This window comes from Gorilla gorilla, chromosome 1, assembly GCF_029281585.2.
Source record: "Gorilla gorilla gorilla isolate KB3781 chromosome 1, NHGRI_mGorGor1-v2.1_pri, whole genome shotgun sequence".
Taxonomy (NCBI): Eukaryota; Metazoa; Chordata; class Mammalia; order Primates; family Hominidae; genus Gorilla; species Gorilla gorilla.
In genome coordinates, this window is record NC_073224.2 from 7243526 (window position 1) to 7265406 (window position 21881).

General features: G+C 39.7%; 1 protein-coding gene across 1 annotated transcript; it reads right to left on the minus strand.

Annotated features, from left to right (window-relative positions):
- Positions 1–2798: 2798 nt before the first annotated feature.
- LOC101136189 (olfactory receptor 2M2) lies at positions 2799–9064 on the minus strand. Its single transcript, XM_019020358.4, has 2 exons — positions 9014–9064; positions 2799–3911 (listed from the first exon to the last, which is right to left on the minus strand). The coding sequence occupies exon 2, from the start codon at positions 3891–3893 to the stop codon at positions 2955–2957; it is 939 nt and encodes a 312-aa protein (XP_018875903.4). The 5' UTR covers positions 3894–3911; positions 9014–9064; the 3' UTR covers positions 2799–2954.
- Between the last annotated feature and the right edge of the window lie 12817 nt (positions 9065–21881).

Below are 21881 nucleotides of genomic sequence, written 5' to 3' on the forward strand. Positions count from 1 at the left end.
AGCAGAGGAGTATGGTTGTGATGGCCTGAGAAAGAAAGCCTTCTGGAAAAGTTTAAGAGAGAGTCTGTGATGTTTGCATAGATGAGACAAAACAGGGAAGATCAGAAGGAAGATTAGAGTAAAGGTTAATATTCCTAAGATATGACCCAATCGCTACAACCAAGGACTAAGCTTTGGGGTTGACTTTTATCCCATTTCTGTCCCTAGCCTGGTGCTTTTCTCCTTTTGCCTAATCATTATCAAAATCCTGCCACTCATCTCTCAAGGCCCAGCGAGAGCCCTGCTTCCTTTCCCCAACCTTCCTGGACCAACCAGACATCACTATTAGCACCTTCGTCGGCACTCCCCAGTCATGCCTTGTTTCTCTAGCCACCATCGCGTTCCTCTCTCAGTATTGCATGTTCTTGATACGTGTGTGTCTATGTCTATGCATGCATGTATATGTATATACACACACATATATATATATATCCCATTCATTCATTTCACCCACATATATTTTTGAAAACTTATTATTATTTTCAGATGGAGTTTCACTCTTGTCACCCAGGCTGGAGTACAGTGGTGAGATCTCGGCTCACTGCAACCTCTGCCTCCCAGGTTCAAGCGATTCTCCTGCCTCAGCCTCCCAAGTAGCTGGGATTACAGATGCCCACCACCATGCCCGGCTAATTTTTGTATTTTTAGTAGAGAAGGGGTTTTGCCATGTTGCCAGGCTAGTCTCGAGCTCCTGACCCCAGGTGATCCGCCCAACCTCGGCCTCCCAAAGTGCTGGAATTACAGGTGTGAGCCACCGTGCTCAGCCTGAATACTTATTATATACAATGCTGAAGACATGATACAAAATAAGAGTCAATATTTACCCTCAATAGGCATGTCAGGAAAGACAATAAATAATTTCAATATAGTATGACAAGTAGTTTGAAGAGATAAAGACAAAATTCTATGGGAAGCACAAGCTTCAAAAAGGCTCTAGGCTAAAAGGACCAGAAACCTTTTTCTAGGAAAAGTGAAAGTTATGCTGAAATACGAATTTTTCCAGAGGAAAAGAATGTCTCCATACTATTAATAACACGATGGGTGATCTTGACACGTTGTTGACTTGCTGACCACCACAGAACAAGCATCTTTTTCATGTCTCATCTGGTCTCTTCCTAAGCCCAGCCATCAGTATGTAGTCAAGACTTTCTGTACAAATGATAGATTACTGCTAGAAAACTCTAGTAAACTTTAATTCTCCACTGTCAATTTGTTATATTAGTTTATATATTATATATAATATATTATAATATATATTATAATATATAATATATATTATAATATATAATATATAATATTATATATTATATATATTTTATATTAGAGATATAATAAATAATAAATTATATATTGTATATTAGAGATATAATAAATAATATACATTATATATTAGAGATAGAATAAATAATAAATAATATGTAATATATTATATAATAATTATTTATACATATTTATATATAATTATATATACAATTGTACAATTACATATATAATTATTTATATATAATTATATATATATATATAACCATTTATATATAATTATATATATATATAACCCTTCTAGACATTGGCTTAGGCAAAGACTTCATGACCAAGAACCCAATAGCAAATGCAAAAAAGAAACAAACAAACAAAACAAAGATAAATAGAGAGGACTTAATTAAGCTAAAAAGCTTCTGCACAGCAAAAGAAATAATCCTCAGGGTTAACAGACAACCCACCGAGTGGAAGAAAATCTTCACAATCTATACACCTGACAAAAGAATAATATCCAGAATCTACAAAGAACTCAAACAAAACAGCAAGAAGAAAACAAACAATCCCATCAAAAAGTGGTCTAAGGGACATAAATAGACAATTTTCACAAGAAGATATACAAATGGCCAACAAGCATATGGAAAAATGCTCAACATCACTAATTATCAAGGAAATGCAAATCAAAACCACAGTGCAATACCACCTCACTCCTGCAAGAATGACCATAATAAAAAAATCAAACAATAATAGATGTTGGCATGGATGCAGTGAAAAGGGAAAACTTTTACACTCTTGGTGGGAATGTAAACCAGTACAACCACTATGGCCAACAATGTGAAGATTCCTTAAAGAACTAAAAGCAGATTTACCATTTGATCCAGTAATACCTCTACTAGGTATATACTCAGAAGTAAAGAAGTCATTAAATGAAAAAGATATTTATACTTGCAGGATTTTAGGAGCACCATTTGCAATTGCAGAAACGTGGAACCTGCCTAAATGCCCATCAATCAAGGAGTGGATATAGAAAATGTGAGATATATATAAATTACCACGGAATATAACTCAGCCATAAAAAAGAATGAATTAATAGGATTCGCAGCAACCTGGTTGGAATTGGAGACTATTATTCAAAGTGAAATAACTCAGGAATGGAAAACCAAACATCAAATGTTTTCACTCATATGTGCAAGCTAAGCTATGAGACACCAAGGCATAAAAATGAAACCATAAACTTTGGGGACTTGGTGGAAACGGTGGCGGGTGGCAAGGGATAAAAGACCACACATTGGATAAAGTGAACACTGCTTGGGTGATGGGTGCACCAAAATCTCAGAAATCGCCCCTAAAGAACTTACTAATGAAACCAAACACCGCCTGTTCCCCAAAAAGATATTGAAATTAAAAAGTAATTTAAAGAAATACTTTAATGTCCTTATTGAAAATGACTTATATTGTAGTCATAACTGAATTGAATATACAAAAATAAATATATAAAATGGTTTACCTGAAATAAATTGTATAGGTGCCCATAAACATGTTAGGCAATGTACATAATCAATGCTAGTATTTTGACATCATAGAATAAGATGGATATTAGAAAGAAGAATTTAGCAAACAGCAAAACATAAAGTTTATGAGGTAACTCATGAGGTAACTCACTCTCCAGACTTGCCCTTTCCTAAGATCTTCATGAACGCTCTGGTCACCTCCTTGTTGCGGAGGCTGTAGATGAGGGGATTCAGCATGGGAGTGAGGATGGTGTAGAATACAGACACCATCTTGTCCTGCATAGGGGAGCGATCAGATGTGGGCCGTATGTACATGAACAAAGCTGCTCCATAGTACATTCCCACCACCATGAGGTGAGAGGAACAGGTCGTGAAAGCTTTGCGACGACCCTCTCCAGATCCCATGTGAATGACAGCCAGAATAACTCGAGCATAGGAAGTGATGATGATTGCAACAGGGAAAACAAGCATCACTATACAGCAGATGAAAATAACCTCTTCAAATATTGATGTGTCGTTGCATGAGAGGATTAGTAGGGAAGGGAATTCACAGAAGAAGTGGGCTATTTCCCGAGACCCACAATAGGAGAAGCAAAATGTGGCTACAGCATCAATGATTCCATCTGTAGAGCCCAGGATCCAGGAGAAGGCAGTCATAAGTCCACAAATTTTAGGACTCATGAGATTGGTGTATCTTAGAGGGTGGCAAATAGCAATATAGCGGTCATAAGCCATAACAGCCAAAAGAAAACATTCAGAGCCAGACAGTGATATATAGAAGAAAATTTGTGTGACACAACCAGCCATAGAAATGGACTTGCTGCCAGACAGGTAGTTGAAGGCCATCTTGGGTACGGTGGTGCAGATGAGCATGAGGTCCATGAGGGACAGTTGGCTGAGGAGGAAGTACATGGGGGTGTGGAGCTGGGTGTCCAGGTAGATGAGGAGAACCATGACAGAGTTTCCCATGAAGGCCACTAAAAAGATGCCCAGGACCAGAAAGAAGAGGAAGGTGTGTGGTGGGCTGTGATTGAAGATTCCCAGGAGGATGAAGTCGGAGTTGAAGGTCTGATTCTCCCATGCCATGATGAATGTGCTTTTTACCTAGTACCACAAAACCATCTTATTAATTTGGTAAACATTTACCCAGTGTCTTATAAATCGTGTGATTTTGGTAAATTCTGTAGTTGGGTGATCAATACAGCATGAATAGAAGTAGGAAACTAAAAGATCAAGAAGTATAGAATCTGAACGAAATATGTTCTTTCAATACAGCCTCACTTATGAAATTATGGAGCTTGTTCTAAGATTTATTCTGGGCATCCTTTTTCAATTGAAAAATTAGAATAAAAATATCTAATAAATGATTGATGGAGTTTTCCAAAAAGAATATGTCTCCAAAGCAAACAGATAGTTCCTAAAACACAAGAAGTATTTCAGAGATAAATTGATAGGCTAATTCAGCTTCAGTCAACATGTGACCAACAGAATACTACAAATGTAGAATAAATGTATGCTTCGCTCTCATAATAATAGGCATTTTTACACTAGTGTTAACAAAATCTGTATGTTTGCTTATTACTTTACAGTTTAGAATATTTGATCTACACTTTATAGTAAGCTTTGTTGTATATGGTAAGTGGATACACTGGAAAGATTTTCAATTATGCATATCTAAAACCTAGGCCCTTTTTCTCTAGCCCAGTGTTATGGATTGAATTATGTTTCTTCCCAAAAAGATACTCAGCATGTGAGCTTGTTTGGAAATACGTAAAGACGGTAATTAGTTAATGTGAGGTAATATTGGAGCAGAGTGGGTCTCTCTAATGCAATATGACTCATGTTCTGATAAGACAGTGGCCATGTGAAGACCGAGACACTGGGAATACCATGTGATAGGGGAGGCAGCGACTGGAGTGATGCATCTACAAACCAAGAAATGCCAACAACTGTTAGTTATCACAAGAACCTAGGAGAGAGGAATGAGACAGATTCATCCTCTTAGAGCCCTCAGAAATAACCAACACTGCTGACATCTTGATTTCAGATTTCTTGCCTCCAGAACTGTGAGGTAAATTTATGTTGTTTCAAGGTAATCAGTTTGAGATACTCTGTATTGGCATTCTTAGGAAACTAATACACACAATATCTCCTCTAGAAAATAAGTACATACAAAAACAGAAATTCAGAAAAGCATGAGATCCACCCTTTCAAACAACACTTGTGAAGTCTGGCTATATGTTGACCACTGTGGCTACCACAGTAATTAAAACAAAGAAAGCCCCTGTTCATACAGGTCATAGTGAGTGCGACCAGATGATGCTGTAAACCACTTTATATCATAAAAGGATAAATGTTTTGGAGAAAAGTAAGTCAAAGATGGGTGTTAGAATTGCATGAGCATGTTCATCTTTGCACAGAGTAGTCAAGGGAAACCTCACACATCTAGTGGCATTTGACAAAGACTCTGAGGAGGTGAGAAAGAGACCAGATCACAGGAAAGGGTTGTATATCTATGCATTCCACAAAATGAAATGCAATAATTAGAACGTACACAGAGATAATAGAAATGTATAGAAGATTTTGGGAATAAAAACATGGTTTTCTAATTTAAGGTATGTTGCTTGTATGTTGTGGCATTTAGTTTTTATTGTATGAGATAATTATAAATGTATGAGCAAAGCCAATGTGTGAAGGGAGATTATTATGGGCAATAAAAAATGAGGTCATAAACAGAAAGATATGCCTAGTGAGTAGGTTCATTAGACAGAAATGTGCTTTTTTAATTTATTCATGCATCACATTTTTATGAAGAGACCAAAAACAACAACGATGAAAGCTGAATAAACCAGGAGCAACAAGAGAGTTAGAAGAAATCTGCAGAGGAGATGGAATCTGGAATTTGTCCTCATGGGGTGAAATACAATTTTTTAAATAGGTGGGTAGTAAAGTATACCTCTTTGAGTTTTATTTATTTATATAAATTGTGAATAATATTGTGAATAAGAAAGAAAAAACCTCTCAAAAGCAGTTTTAAATTTTCATTCAAGAACAGCTATTATGTGGAAATACTAACTACCAAAAAATGCCTCTTCAGTGCTGGGAAGATAGAGAAGGAACCTCCTTATGTGACACTCATGAGATAGAATAGCAATCTCTAAAAGAAATACAAATCATTTTTGTCAATCAGCATGAAGAGAGAAACAGGTCTCAACTTCCATTCTGGTTTTTAAAAAATGGTTATCAAGAAGTTGGATAAACCTGTTTGGTAGCTCAGATCCAGGTCAAGTCAACATCTTGATAAGCAGAAATGGGCATCTCTGGGATCTTTTGTATTCAGGGTTTCCTACCCTAAGGTTCCCTTGTTATGTTGTCCTCAAAGGAGGTAGTCTGTTAAGGTCAATCAGGGGAAGAAACTTTGTATTGCCTCAATAATTTCCAGTGCTTATGAGCTGAATTTGCTTCAAGAAAATAATTCATATCAACTTCCTTTATGGAACGACCTATTTTGACCATCGTACCATAGCTTTCCCAGTTATCTTGATCTTGTCAACTGTTGTAAGACACTAATAAATCCAAACAAAATTGTATTATCTTAAATTTCCACCATAATTTTTCCTTAGATCAGTCTGCAGTATTACTCCAAGAAGGAAGCTATCTGGTCTAGTTAGCTTATACCTATATATCTTTTTAAGTTGGCAAAGTGTTCTTTACATTTGAGAATCATTCCTTCCCAGTCACTAAATGGATGTAAAATGTAGAGTAATTCTACTCTATCTTTTAGACATTTCTACGATATATGTTTTAAACTCTACTACTGAATGATGAAGCATTAAAACAAAATTGAATAACAAATGTAAATCTACATAACCCTCTGAATTTTCTCAGTTACATTAGTTTAGGATGAACTTATACAAACACACTCTTATTTGTCTTGTATTTTGTCACCTCCTTTCATTGCCTCAAATTTCCCTTCATATCCAGTTACTAAAACTATCTTCATTGACAATTGTCTTCATTGAGTTTGTCCTGTCACAGAGAATGTGTCAAGCTATATCACAAATTTATAACAAACAGTGATAATATTGAAAATATTGAGCACCTGTACCTTCTATGTTAAGATCTGTATGAACATTTATTCAATAAAATCCTATAAAGAAAAATAATGTTGTTTCTCATGAAAATTAGATATTTCTTCTAAGATACATGTGACAGATTGTACTTATCTTTAGGCACTAGGAATGTGAGACCCAATCCTGAAGCTCAGTGTAAGTTATCCAGGATACAAACAATCTGAAAATGCAGTGAAGGTAAAATTGGGTTTCCAAGAGGTATCTGTATATATTCCTATAAAAATGGATCTGTGATGAAATATTTCTGCAACTCCAAGTTTATAGGACTATTCATTGCCAAACAAAGAACATTCTGAGTTTCAGCACTGTAGTAGGAGGAATATAAAAAGCAGCTTTGTCAAAATGGACGTGAAATTATGACATCTTGTTTTTTATTTTTTTCAGAATACCTATTGACATCTCAAAAGTATTCACATAATGACGTACAACATTTTGAATTCAGATTAGACATTGCCTGACAAGTATTTTTTTCTTAATTGAAATTTTATGCTTCTATTTTTATTTATTTTATGTAATTCACACTGTTTCTTTTGTAATCAACTCCATCATTTTGTAAAAAGATGGTGCATACATTTAGATTTTTCAAATGTCTTTTTATATATTAACCTTATCACGTCTGGAAGAGGAGTCATCAGATTTCACGACAGTGTGGTGCTGTACACACGCCAGAGCAATAGTAACACAGAAACCATGAAAATCATGGTCGGAAATTGAGAAGTCACTGAGTGAGATGATGGAAAAGAGACATCGAGTGAATAAAATTTGATGAAAAAATGTAAAGCATTATGTGAAATAATGTCAGACAGCATGTGTAATCCACTGTGTAATCCACTGAGGTTGCTAAAATGACTTTACCCTTTTGTAACAGGAATGATCAGGAAACAAAAAAAACACGTCTCATATTTGCAAAAATGAGCATAGCAACATTACTTGTAATATAAAAAGGCAACCTGCATGTGCACTGACAATGGAATTTATAACCATAACTACAAGAAGTAGCATTGGTGAGTCTCACCAATAGAATGCTGAATGAACAAAGTAGATCACAGGGAACACCCTCATGAGTCCTATTATGAGAAACCTAAACATACATGTAAAAATTATATATAAAGCACAGCAATACTGGTATAATGATTACTACAAAATGGACCTGAAAGGTCACATGATCAGAGAGAGTTAAATTGTTTTTCAAAAGCACTGGTAAATATTTTAAAACATTTTACAAAACATAGATGTAACATATTTGTTGTAAATAAACATTTTTATACACTTGAAGTTTAATAAAATATTTAAATAATATGTGTAAATGCTTTAGAAGAGCACATGACAAATGTAAAGCAATCATTAAACTGGTTGAGGATTCCTTATCCGAAATGCTTGGGACCAGATGTATTGCAGATTTCAGGCGTTTTTCAGACTTTGGAATATCTGCATGTAGATAATGATATATCCTGGGAATGGAACCCAAGTGTGGAGACAACATTCATTAATGTTCATTGTATACCATATACACATAGCCTGAAGGTAATTTTATGCAGTATTTTAAAATAATTTTGTATATGGGAGAAAGTTTGTGTACATTGAAACATTAGAAAGCAAAAGTGTCACAATCTCATGTCAGCAGTCAAAAGATTCAGGTTTTGGAGTATTTTGGATATTAGATTTTTGGTTTAGGGATTCTCATCCTGCATGAGCTACAATTATTGAAACAAAAGAGAATGTGGTAAAAATGTTCAAATCATTTGGTTATATCCTGTTCTCATCTGCTCTTTTCTCTTCTGACACCTATTCACTATCAATTTATTTCTCAAATCTGGGATTCCAGGATATAAAAAACAAAAATAATGGATTTTATCCAATCTTTCACACTGGTAAGCGAGGGCAGGTAACCACTCCTTCTGCCTAAAGCGATACCACATTTCTCAAAGTAATTATGTACAGATAAAGTAGAATAATGTTTATAAAATTCATAGCACAACAAATGACTTAAGAAATGAAATCAATCATCACCATGTTCTGCAGAAATTTTGATGCTAGCTTCCACACAGTCTTGCTTGGGCTTAGTTAACTTACCTCTTAGTACTGATCTGAATAGTGTGTATTTTCAATGTGATTTTAGGTTCCTGGAAAGGCAAAAATCTATAAGTATCTTACATGCTTTTATATTTCCATCATCAGAGAAAGCACAGTTGGAATCTTTATTGCTATTGACAGATGAATAAAAAGACAGAAACTTAAATTTTTACCTGTGGGGAATCCATTCCCTTGTCTTTAATTATCAAAGTTTGTATTACCTTCTATCTCCTCTCCTAGGACATGAAGCAGAATTAGCCTCTTTTCTTGAAAATACTACTTTTCTTTTCTTGAAAATACTACATAATAAGATAATTATGCCTCCTTCCTTGTAGATGAGTGTGAACTTTCTGAAACTTCTCGCTGTCTCTCACATGATGAGGAAAAAAACACCAGTGCTTTCTGTGTAACTGGCACTGTGGTTTAAAAAAAATTTGTAAACTCGCCTAACACCTACAACCATTGTGTATGTCAGATACCCTTATTAGACACATGTAGATATTATTATATATTATCTTTAATTTTATAATCTCTTATTTTTTTTACATGATGAAACTAAGTGCAGAAGCTTAAGTAAATTGCCTGATGTTGCAGAGCTAGAGAATGGCAGTCGTCTTCACTCTTCCTTCTGCTCGATCATAAAAGCAAGATATGCTTGGGTGGAACTGGCATTTTTAACATCTTGATCTTCTCTATATAATTCTGTAGAGAACATCAACAGAGATTCTATTTATTTGTTCCTTAATATGTTTTCTATCCCTTAAAACTACGGAATATATTTTCTGCATAGGATATTATTATAAAATACAAATGTTCATGGGTATTTTATATTTTCTTGCTCTAGTGTGTGGAATATTGTTTCTATTACTTTTTTTTTTTTTTTTTTTTTTGAGACGGAGTCTAGCTCTATCACCCAGGCTGGAGTGCAGTGGCATGATCCGGGCTCACTGCAACCTCTGCCTCCGGGGTTCAAGCAATTCTCCTGCCTCAGTCTCCCGAGTAGTTGGGACTACAGGCGCACGTGACCACGCCTGGCTAATTTTTTGTATTTTAGTAGAGATGGGGTTTCACCATGTTGCCCAGGCTGGTCTTGAACTCCTGAGCTCAGGCAATCCGCCCACCTCGGCCTCGCAAAGTGCTGGGATTACAGGCATGAGCCACCAAACCCAGCCTCTATTACTTCTTCTATTTCATTTGTTAATATTTAGAAATCTATTAATTGTTGCTTGTAGACCTTGAATCTAAGAATGCTAACTTTTATTTTTGTATTCCTTATTGCAGGGAAAAATATTACATACAATAGATGAAACAAGCCCATATCTCTTTCCAATTTTATCTATTTTTTCTTACATCATTTGATTAATATATACATATATACTTAAAATGTTGAAGAACAATATTCTTGAGTACCTGAAGTCTTTAGCAATATAGTTCACCATTACTCATAGTGTTAGTCTGAGGTTTGGTAGATATATTCACCACGTTAGCAAAATCTCATTTTATTTCTTTTACCAATGCTTTGTTCAATGAATGTTCACTGAATTGTATTAAATGATGTCCTGCTTTTACTGAGTTAATTGTATTGTTTTCCTTAAATTGTTCATAGCCTGAATTACAATGATAGTTATTTTGTATCTTCAGAAATATTTCAGTGGAAGATAACATATAAAACAAATTAAACACCAATGTACCCATCCCCAACTTAAAATAAAATATTACAGGCCACACACGGTGGCTCACACCTGCAATCCCAGCACTTTGGGAGACCAAGGCGGGCAGATCACTTGAGGCCAGGAGTTCGAAACCAGCCTGGCCAATATGGTGAAACCCCATCTCAACTGAAAATACAAAAATTAGTAGGGCATGGTGGCACAGTCCTTTAATCCCAGCTACTTGGGAGGCTAACGGAGGAGAATTGCTTGAACTAGGAAGGTGGAAGTTGCAGTGAACTGAGATCACACCACTGCACTCTAGCCTAGGTGACAGAGCAAGACTCCATCTCAAAAATAAAATATAAAATATGTGAAAAAAATTAAATAGTAAATAAAACATTAGAGATTAATAGAATTCTGTGTGCACATACCCTGAATGTATGTCCTTTTTTCTATGCCTCCAGAGATAACAAAAGCCTGTATTTTTTGTTAAATAGTCTCACTTCTTTTTTCATTTTTTGAAGCAAATGTTTTATTCTTTCAACTAAATTCCAGTAGTACAAAAGAGGTAAAACAATAATATGCTGGAAAAAATGCAGCAATAAACATGTGTTTAAAAGACTGATAAAATAAATAAAACTATTAAAAAATCATAAACCCATTCTGAATGCCCAAGAACTCCTGGAATACAGAAATGGCTTCCTCCTTCACTATTTCTGAAGAAGCGCTGTAGGCTATTTGCTTCAGATTGTCCTGGGATTACATTCTAAATTATTAATAACTGGTTACAGCTTGGTTGTAGCATACGATTAAAATCACACTAACTTCCTCTGCATTGTCATTCTAGTTTTATTTACACAACCAGCGAAGGGCATGTTTAGAATATCCCCCTTTAATCCTTTTCAAACATATTAAAATAAGGAGCCAAACTGTATGAATACAGGTAGCAAAGTCTACATTCAAGTGGTGCTGACGTCGGGGAAATTTCCAAAACCAGTTGCTAGGGCCTAAGAGTGGGTGCCATTGACAAAAGCTTGCAGAAACCTGTATTCACCGAGGGATCCTGGCATTGTGTCATGTCAAAATTGGGACCCTTTGCAATAAGTCAGCAGGAATAAGGCAGCGGCAAATGCAGAATGTGTGAGTCATGAAACGTAAGAGCCAGCGCCAGAGCGTCACATTATTTCACCAAGCGTGAACTTCACAAATGCATCATCCTGTTCTGCCAGTTTTGTGTTCGATTTCTTCATGCTCTTCTCGAATTTTCTCATCACATTCTTTCAGAAAACGTTCACAGATCTACTCATCCTGCCCTAGAGTACACAAGCCCTGTCGTTATTTAATGGTGAAGATGTTATAGATGAAGTCCTTTGAGGAGAAATGCTTGTGACGTGCATTAGAGAAGTACAATGGATCTGTCGTTTGGAAACTGGCTTCTGAAACGCCTTCTCTTCCGCATGCGTTTATTCTCTTCTTCTGCACAGAATTTGCTCCGTGGTGAGCCTGGAGGAGACGTCTCTGGAGGAGGACAGTTCCATTCCCAGCTACTTCTGCGGAGCTGGTGGCTCGGAGGTGGGCGCAAAGGCTGAAGGTCGCACATCCTGTGCTTCTGGAGGAGGTGCTGAAACCGGAGTACGAATGCTTCCTTTCCAGCGGGCCTCCTCTCACCTTGGTGCAGTGCTGGTGTGAGAATGGGAAAAACAACTGGAGAGACAGGAGAGGGAACGCAGGGACAGAGGGAGCCTAGCACGGGTCTCAGAAGGAGCCTGGCGAGTCACGGGTGCTGGAGCGCCCTCCTGAGGACTGGAGCCACCTGAGGACTGGAGCCGCCTGAGGACTGCAGCGCCCTCCTGAGGACTGGACCCCCCTGAGGACTGGAGCCCCCTGAGGACTGGAGCCGCCTGAGGACTGAAGCCCCCTGAGGACTGGAGCCGCCTGAAGACTGGAGCCCCTCTGAGGACTGGAGCACCCTGAGGACTGGAGCCCCATGAGGACTGGAGCCGCCTGAAGACTGGAGCCCCCCTGAGGACTGGATACCCCTGAAGACTGGAGCCCCCCTGAGGACTGGAGCCGCCTGAGGACTGAAGCCCCCTGAGGACTGGAGCCCCCTGAGGACTGGAGCCGCCTGAAGACTGGAGCCGCCCTGAGGACTGGAGCCGCCCTGAGGACTGGAGCCCCCGTGAGGACTGGAGCCGCCCTGAGGACTGGAGCCCCCTGAGGACTGGAGCCGCCTGAAGACTGGAGCCACCCTGAGGACTGGAGCCGCCCTGAGAACTGGAGCCGCCCTGAGGACTGGAGCCGCCCTGAGGACTGGAACGCCCCTGAGGACTGGAGCCGCCCTGAGGACTGGAGCCACCCTGAGGACTGGAGCCACCTGAGGACTGGAGCCCCCTGAGGACTGGAGCCCCCTGAGGACTGGAGCCGCCTGAGGACTGGAGCCGCCCTGAGGACTGGAGCCGCCCTGAGGACTGGAGCCCCCCGAGGACTGGAGCCGCCTGAGGACTGGAGCCGCCCTGAGGACTGGAGCCGCCCTGAGGACTGGAGCCCCCCCAGGACTGGAGCCCCCCGAGGACTGGAGCCGCCTGAGGACTGGAGCCCCCGTGAGGACTGGATACCCTTGAGGACTGAAGCCCCCTGAAGACTGGAGCCCCCTGAGGACTGGAGCCCCCTGAGGACTGGAGCCGCCTGAGGACTGGAGCCCCCTGAGGACTGGAGACCCCCGAGGACTGGAGCCGCCTGAAGACTGGAGCCGCCTGAAGACTGGAGCCCCCTGAGGACTGGATACCCCCGAGGACTGGAGCCACCTGAAGACTGGAGCCCCCTGAGGACTGGAGCCCCCTGAGGACTGGAGCCCCCTGAGGACTGGAGCCGCCTGAGGACTGAAGCCCCCTGAGGACTGGAGCCGCCTGAGGACTGGAGCCCCCTGAGGACTGGAGCCCCCGTGAGGACTGGAGCCCCCTGAGGACTGGAGCCGCCTGAAGACTGGAGCCCCCGTGAGGACTGGATACCCCTGAGGACTGAAGCCCCCTGAAGACTGGAGCACCCTGAGGACAGGAGCCCCCTGAGGACTGGAGCCGCCTGAGGACTGGAACGCCCCTGAGGACTGGAACCGCCCTGAGGACTGGAGCCCCCTGAGGACTGGAGCCCCCTGAGGACTGAAGCCCCCTGAGGACTGGAGCCCCCGTGAGGACTGGAGCCCCCTGAGGACTGGAACCCCCTGAGGACTGGAGCCGCCTGAGGACTGAAGCCCCCTGAGGACTGGAGCCCCCTGAGGACTGGAGCCACCTGAAGACTGGAGCACCCTGAGGACTGGAGCCGCCCTGAGGACTGGAGCCCCCCGAGGACTGGAGCCGCCTGAGGACTGGAGCCCCCGTGAGGACTGGATACCCCTGAGGACTGAAGCCCCCTGAAGACTGGAGCCCCCTGAGGACAGGAGCCCCCTGAGGACTGGAGCCCCCTGAGGACTGGAGCCGCCTGAGGACTGGAGCCCCCCTGAGGAATGGAGCCTCCTGAGGACTGGAGCTGCCTGAGGACTGAAGCCCCCTGAGGACTGGAGCCGCCTGAAGACTGGAGCACCCTAAGGACTGGATACCCCTGAGGACTGGAGCCCCCTGAGGACTGGAGCCGCCTGAAGACTGGAGCACCCTGAGGACTGGATACCCCTGAGGACTGGAGCACCCTGAGGACTGGAGCCCCCTGAGGACTGGAGCCCCCCGAGGACTGGAGCCGCCTGAAGACTGGAGCCCCCTGAGGACTGGAGCCCCCTGAGGACTGGAACCCCCTGAGGACTGGAGCCGCCCTGAGGACTGGAGCCCCCTGAGGACTGGAGACCCCCGAGGACTGGAGCCGCCTGAAGACTGGAGCCCCCTGAGGACTGGAGCCCCCTGAGGACTGGAGCCCCCTGAGGACTGGAGCCGCCTGAGGACTGAAGCCCCCTGAGGACTGGAGCCGCCTGAAGACTGGAGCCCCCGTGAGGACTGGATATCCCTGAGGACTGAAGCCCCCTGAGGACTGGAGCCCCCTGAGGACTGGAGCCGCCTGAAGACTCGAGCACCCTGAGGACTGGAGCCCCCTGAGGACTGGAGCACCCCGAGGACTGGAGCCACCTGAGGACTGGAGCCACCTGAGGACTGGAGCCCCCTGAGGACTGGAACCCCCTGAGGACTGGAACGCCCCCCTGAGGACTGGAGCACCCCCCTGAGGACTGGAGCCCCCTGAGGACTGGAGTCCCCTGAGGACTGGAGCCGCCGCAATTGCGTCCACTTAAGGGACAGAGGCCAAGGCGGGCCCGGAGGCCTAGTCAGGAGGGGCAGCACGACACGGGGCTCTTTATGTCTTTAATGTCTGCATTTATTAGTAAAAAGTACGATTTTGTAAGCTATGCTCTTTCTTTCAGAAATCTCGGTGGACTTCTTCCATGTTGAAACATGTAGCCACATGTAGCTGTGCTTTTTTCAGTTTTAATAAATTACAGCCTTCTATTTCTTCTCTTGTTGGAAAATTAAAAGCAATGCTATTTCTTGGGTTCATATTTTCCTTCAGATATATGCTCAAGTCTATCCAGAAAATAAATGAGAAGTGGAATTATGGTGAAAAAGAGTTTTCATGTATGAATTTTACAAAATTTCCACACTTCTCTCAGACTGTAATAATTTACATTGTCAGCAGGAAGATATTTAAATTTCTAATGCTCTTTATGCTTAGCCAAAAGTAACTATTGATACACTTTTGAATTGTTTGGTCTACCACCTGAATATTGTTACCACAAAACATGTAGTACCCAATTAAATTTGAATTTCAGATAAACAATGAAATATTATTCTGTTCCATGCAGTATTTTTTAGCAAACTTATACTAATAAATTCTTTGTTATTTATCTGATATTCAAATGTAACTGTTGTCCTGTGTCTTGATTTGCTTAATTTGACCATCTAGCAAAACTGACTCTGGATGTCAACTACATAAAAGTAATTGTTGGTGTTTTCTCTGTTGTTTTCTGTTATATCTTAAGGACCTAAAACAGGGACTTGGCACATCTTTTGGGTATATAATGTTTTGTGACATTGTCGTAAGTAGTTGTAACTTTGTAATTTTATTTTATTTATTTGTTGACATAAAAACAAAATAGTAGTTATTACATTGAATTGCATCTAGCAACTTTACTAAATGTAATTGATAGTTTTATTATCTTTAGCAGTACATTTTTTGCATCTTACTGAAATTTCAAAGCCAGATCAACTGGTAGTCTTCGATTTTACAATTTCTATTGGAGAAAATATAAACTGCATCTCTGTAATATGGAAAGTGTAATTTTAATTTTATAGCAAATGAGCTCTTTTTTCAAATATGTAGTTTTAAGGCTTGTTTGGAAACATTCTCAAAGTTGTTCAAAAGTTGCAATAACAACACAAAATTTTTCTTCTCTGAACCATTTGAGATTTGAACCATCACTTGTTAATAATACCTTAGAGGCTTTGCTACAAATAGAGACCTTTCTCCAACATAAGAAACAAATAAAACCACACAAACCATGAAGTTACCATCGATACATTACTACCATCTAGTCTACAGACCCTATTAAACTTTTGCCAATATCCCAATAATAATTCTTACATAGCAAAATAATCAAAGTCAGATGATGTGTTGCCTTTCTTTGTTATTCCTCTTTTTTTATTTTTTTCAGTTGTACTTTAAGTTCTGGGATACATGTGCAGAACGTGCAGATTTATTACATAGCTATACACGTGCCATAGTGGTTTGCTGCACCCATCAACAAGCATACCATCTACATTAGGTATTTCTCCTAATGTTATCCCTCCCCTGGCCACCTATAGCCTGAAAGGCCCCAGTGTGTGATGTTCCCCTCCCTGTGTCCATGTGGTCTCATTGTTCAACTCCCACTTATGAGTGAGAACTTCCTATCAGTTACGTTGTTTATTACCTGGTTGATGAAATCTCTACATCAAACTCCCATAACACAAAATGTACCTATATAACAAACCCGCACGTGTGCCCTGAACTAAAATAAAAGTTAAAAAAAGAATGTGGAAGTATCAATATTTCCTTGCATTTCTATTTTTGGGTTTTTTGTTGAAAATAAACTTCTTAGTTCTCACAAGTTTATAGTTGTATCTTTTTTGTTACTAATTTTTCATTATGAAATATCTTTCATTGATAATTTTATTTCATTTTATGTTGCATTTTATTTCATGTTATATTGAATTAGCAGGTCTGAATTGCTTTTTAAAATTTGCCCAATGAAAATATTTCTCTGTAATTGTATGCAGCTTTTCTTAAGCATATGTAAATCATCTTAAAAATCAATCTTTTGGATGGGCGTGGTGGCTCACGCCTGTAATCCCAACGTGTTGGGAGGCTGAGGCAGTTGGATCACCTGAGGTCAGGAGTTCGACCAGCCTGGCCAACATGGTGAAATCCCGTCTCTACTATTAAAAAAAAAATATATATATATATATATATATGTATATATACAAAAATTAGCCAGGTGTGGTGGCGTGCACCTGTAGTCCCAGTTACTTGGGAGTTTCACATAGGAGAATCGCTTGAACACAAAAGGTGGAGGTTTCAGTGAGCCAAGATTTCACCAGTGCACTCCAGCATGGGCAACAGGGCGAGACTGCGTCTCAAAAAAAAAAAAAAATTCCATCTTTTGCAGCTCTGTCTTTTAATGGTTCATCTTATCCAAGGCAATGTTTATAAATTTTCCTGCAATTTTATGTTATGTGTGTGAGTTTTCATGTTATATCTCCACCTCTTTTGCTTCTAATTGTTTAGTGTTACTTTTCCTATGCCTTTAGCTGTTCCACCCTCATGTGTCAAACTGATTTCTTGACCCTGAATTTGAATACTGCATTATTTAATGAAGCTCTGATTTCTTTGTTTTTATAGACAGAGAAAGTCATAACGCATCAGTTATGACATGTCAAACTTTATAACATTTTAAAGTTTCTCTTCACTGGGAATGATTGTGTACTGTGTCTGGAGGGATAGATGGAATGTGAAGGGTACTCAGAAGCTTAGCACATCAAACGTTTGAACAAATCTTTCTTTCTGAGTCACCTTCATCAATCATCAATGTATTTCATTTCAGCTCTGAATGCCCCCTTCAAAATACACTCTGTAACATAGAATTTCATTAAAAATTCCTTTAAAATGAGTATAATATTAAGTTTTTGGGTGCAGCACACCAGCATGGCACATGTATACATATGTAACTAATTTGCACATTGTGCACATGTACCCTAAAACTTAAAGTATAATAATAATTAAAAAAAAGAAAACAGTGCAATGCAGAATGAACTATAAGAAAAAAAATCTATGCCAATTAAAAAAAACAAAAACAAAAAATAATATTAAGTTTTCTCTCAATATAGGGCACTTGTAAAAAAAAAAGGGGGGGTAATTGTAAAAAAAAAAAAGGACATTTGTTAAAAAAACAAAAAACAGTGATAACAATCACATCCCATTTAGTTCATCAGTGTGGCCTGTGCAGAAGTCAGATGGGTATTAGAATATGAGTATGGGCTATCATCAACTTAACTCATGGGAAATCCAATAACAGCTGCTGTCTCAGATGTTTGGTCTTTTCTGCAGTCAGTTATAACAACTCCTGCTACTTGGTATGTGGCCATTAACTTGTTTTCTAATCTCTCTATAACAGTATATAACTACCACCAAAGGCAATTTGCTTTTACTTGTCAGAGCCAGCAATATAGCACCTCAGGGCTACACAAATTTCTCTGCTCTTTGCTATAATATGGTTTGCTGAAGTATTTATTCTTTTGATATTCCAAAGATCATCACATTGGTTGACTCTTTGATTAACTTAGGCTGATTGGTTCTGTTTAGTAGAAAGTAGCAAGGACTTTAAATGCTTCAATAGGGAATATTAAAATAAGAGGCTAGAAAATAGCCCCAGTCAGTTTAAAGAACTGACCATCTCAGTGAAGGTCACAGTGATTTAAAACATAATGAGAGCTTCCCTCCAAGATGGAAAACAAGTTGATTTACCCACCAGGACAAAGAAATAGGCAAAATGTTTGGATTTTGGAAGCAGCATGGACCACATTTGAGTGTTTTACATTGACTCATGTAAAAAGTCACCGTAAGGCTGTTTTGAGTGGAGACTAGAGCAAGGGAAGTCTCTGCTGAAGGATCAGGCTGCAGCACAACTGCTGTACACATCAGCGATGAATGGTTTTGCTAACAGTCAAGAAGTTGGAGGAAGAAAATGAGAAGATTGGTGGCAAGGAATTTTGATGAAGAAGTATGTGGATAAACCTCCCATAATTGGCATGGATTGTGAAGATACCTGTGTTTTATACAATGCAAGGGCATCTGTCCCACAGGAGACTCTTATCCACCATTGAATGAAATTATGTGCTCTATAAAAAGTAGTCAGCTTCTTTTCCTGGTTAATGGTTTTTGAACAAAATGACCATAGCGGCATGGATGAAAGCTATGCCTGGGATCAACATTCTAAACTTTCCCTTATCAAAATCACCTGGTTACTACTATTACTGAGTGCTTAATCTGAAGATAGCGCAGAACAACACTGAGTTCCCTACATCCTATTATTACCCTGGGTACCAGACTTCCCCCATTAGACCTATTCCATAATGGAACACACATTTGTCCCGACTAGAATAAGCACATATTTTTTATGTGGATTTGCCTTCGTTGATCATAATGCTCTGCCAGCACCACTATTGTGGATTCACAGAATGTCTAATCCACTATCATGGTATCCAGTGGAAAAGTGAATTAGATCAAAGGAATTATTTCACAGCAAAGGAAGTTTAAGAACGGGTTTATGGTCTTGGAATCAACTTGTCATACCATATACCTCATTGCCAAGAAGAAGTTTACCTAGTTGAAGGGTGGAATTGATTATAAAAAATTTAATTGCAGCACCACTCAGGATAAAACCCCTTGAACACATGTGGTTCTGCTTTACAGGGTATTCTTTTTGCTTGTAGAATTCTGCCTCCTTCCTGGCCAGAACCCATGATCTGAGAATGAAGTAATAGAAATGGTGTGGCTTCTCTCATCACTATATTTAATTATCCATTTGCAGAATATGTACTTTCTGTCCTAGACATTTTGACCTCTGTTGGTTTAAAGATTTTGTTCCATAAGGGGAAAATTATTCCGTTGTGAATGCAGCTACAGTTGCCCTGAATTAGAAGATGAAACTGACATTCAACCATTTAATGTCCCTTATGACACTAAACCTATAAATAAAAAGAGAACTCAATTTATGGAATGGGGTGATTGACACTGCTTACCTAGGCAAAACTTTGGTTGCTGCTATCCAATAAAAGGAAGAAATTCTGTAAGTCAGGCCCAGGGAATTCGCTAGTGTAACTTTTAATATTTTCATGACTGACAATATAAATAACTGTAAAATCACACAAATAAAAAAATGCAGAATGACTGATGACTCATAACATTTGAAAATAAAGGTTTGGGTCACTTTACCTAGTAAAGAATGTGTTTGCAGATGACATGATTGTATATTTAGAAAACCCCATTGTCTCAGCCCAAAATCTCCTTAAGCTGATAAGCAACTTCAGCAAAGTCTCAGGATACAAAATCAATGTGCAAAAATCACAAGCATTCCTATACACCAATAGCAGACAAACAGAGAGCCAAATCATGAGTGAACTCCCATTCACAATTGCTTCAAAGAGAATAAAATACCTAGGAATCCAACTTATAAGGGATGTGAAGGACCTCTTCAAGGAGAACTGCAAACGACTGCTCAACGAAATAAAAGAGGACACAAACGAATGGAATAACATTCCATGCTCATGGATAGGAAGAATCAATATCATGAAAATGGCCATACTGCCAAAGGTAATTTATAGATTCAATGCCATCCCCATCAAGCTACCAATGACTTTCTTCACAGAATTGGAAAAAACTACTTTAAAGTTCATATGGAACCAAAAAAGGGCCTGCATTGCCAAGACAATTGTAAGCCAAAAGAACAAAGCTGGAGGCATCATGCTACCTGACTTCAAACTATACTACAAGGCTACAGTAACCAAAACAGCATGGTACTGGTACCAAAACAGAGATACAGACCAATGGAACAGAACAGAGCCCTCAGAAATAATACCACACATCTACAACCATCTGATCTTTGACAAACCTGACAAAAACAAGAAATGGGGAAAGGATTCCCTATTTAATAAATGGTGCTGGGAAAACTGGCAAGCCATATGTAGAAAGCTGAAACTGGATCCCTTCCTTAACACCTTATACAAAAACTAATTCAAGATAGATTAAAGACTTACATGTTAGACCTAAAACCATAAGAACCCTAGAAGAAAACCTAGTCAAAAACCTAGGCAATACCATTCAGGACATAGGCATGGGCAAGGACTTCATGTCTAAAACACCAAAAGCAATGGCAACAAAAGCCAAAATTGACAAATGGGATCTAATTAAACTAAAGAGCTTCTGCACAGCAAAAGAAACTACCATCAGAGTGAACAGGCAACCTACAAAATGGGAGAAAATTTTTGCAATCTACTCATCTGACAAAGGGCTGATATCCAGAATCTACAAAGAACTCAAACAAACTTACAAGAAAAAAACAAACAACCCCATCAAAAAGTGGGCGAAGAATATGAACAGACACTTCTCAAAAGAAGACATTTATGCAGCCAAAAGACACAAGAAAAAATGCTCTTCATCACTGGCCATCAGAGAAATGCAAATCAAAACCACAATGAGATACCATCTCACACCAGTTAGAATGGCAATCATTAAAAAGTCAGGAAACAACAGGTGCTGGAGAGGATGTGGAGAAATAGGAACACTTTTACACTGTTGGTGGAAGTGTAAATTAGTTCAACCATTGTGGCAGACAGTGTGGTGATTCCTCAGGGATCTAGAACTAGAAATACCATTTGACCCAGCCATCCCATTACTGGGTATATACCCAAAGGACTATAAATCATGCTGCTATAAAGACACATGCACATGTATGTTTCTTGCAGCACTATTCACAATAGCAAAGACTTGCAACCAACCCAAATGTCCAACAATGATAGACTGGATTAAGAAAATGTGGCACATATACACCATGGAATACCATGCAGCCATAAAAAGGATGAGTTCATGTCCTTTGCAGGGACATGGATGAAGCTGGAAACCATCATTCTCAGCAAACTATCACAAGAACA

Bases quoted from the DNA above. Each gene is read 5' to 3' on its own strand.
- LOC101136189 (XM_019020358.4), bottom strand. From the start codon at position 3,893: ATGGCATGGGAGAATCAGACCTTCAACTCCGACTTCATCCTCCTGGGA.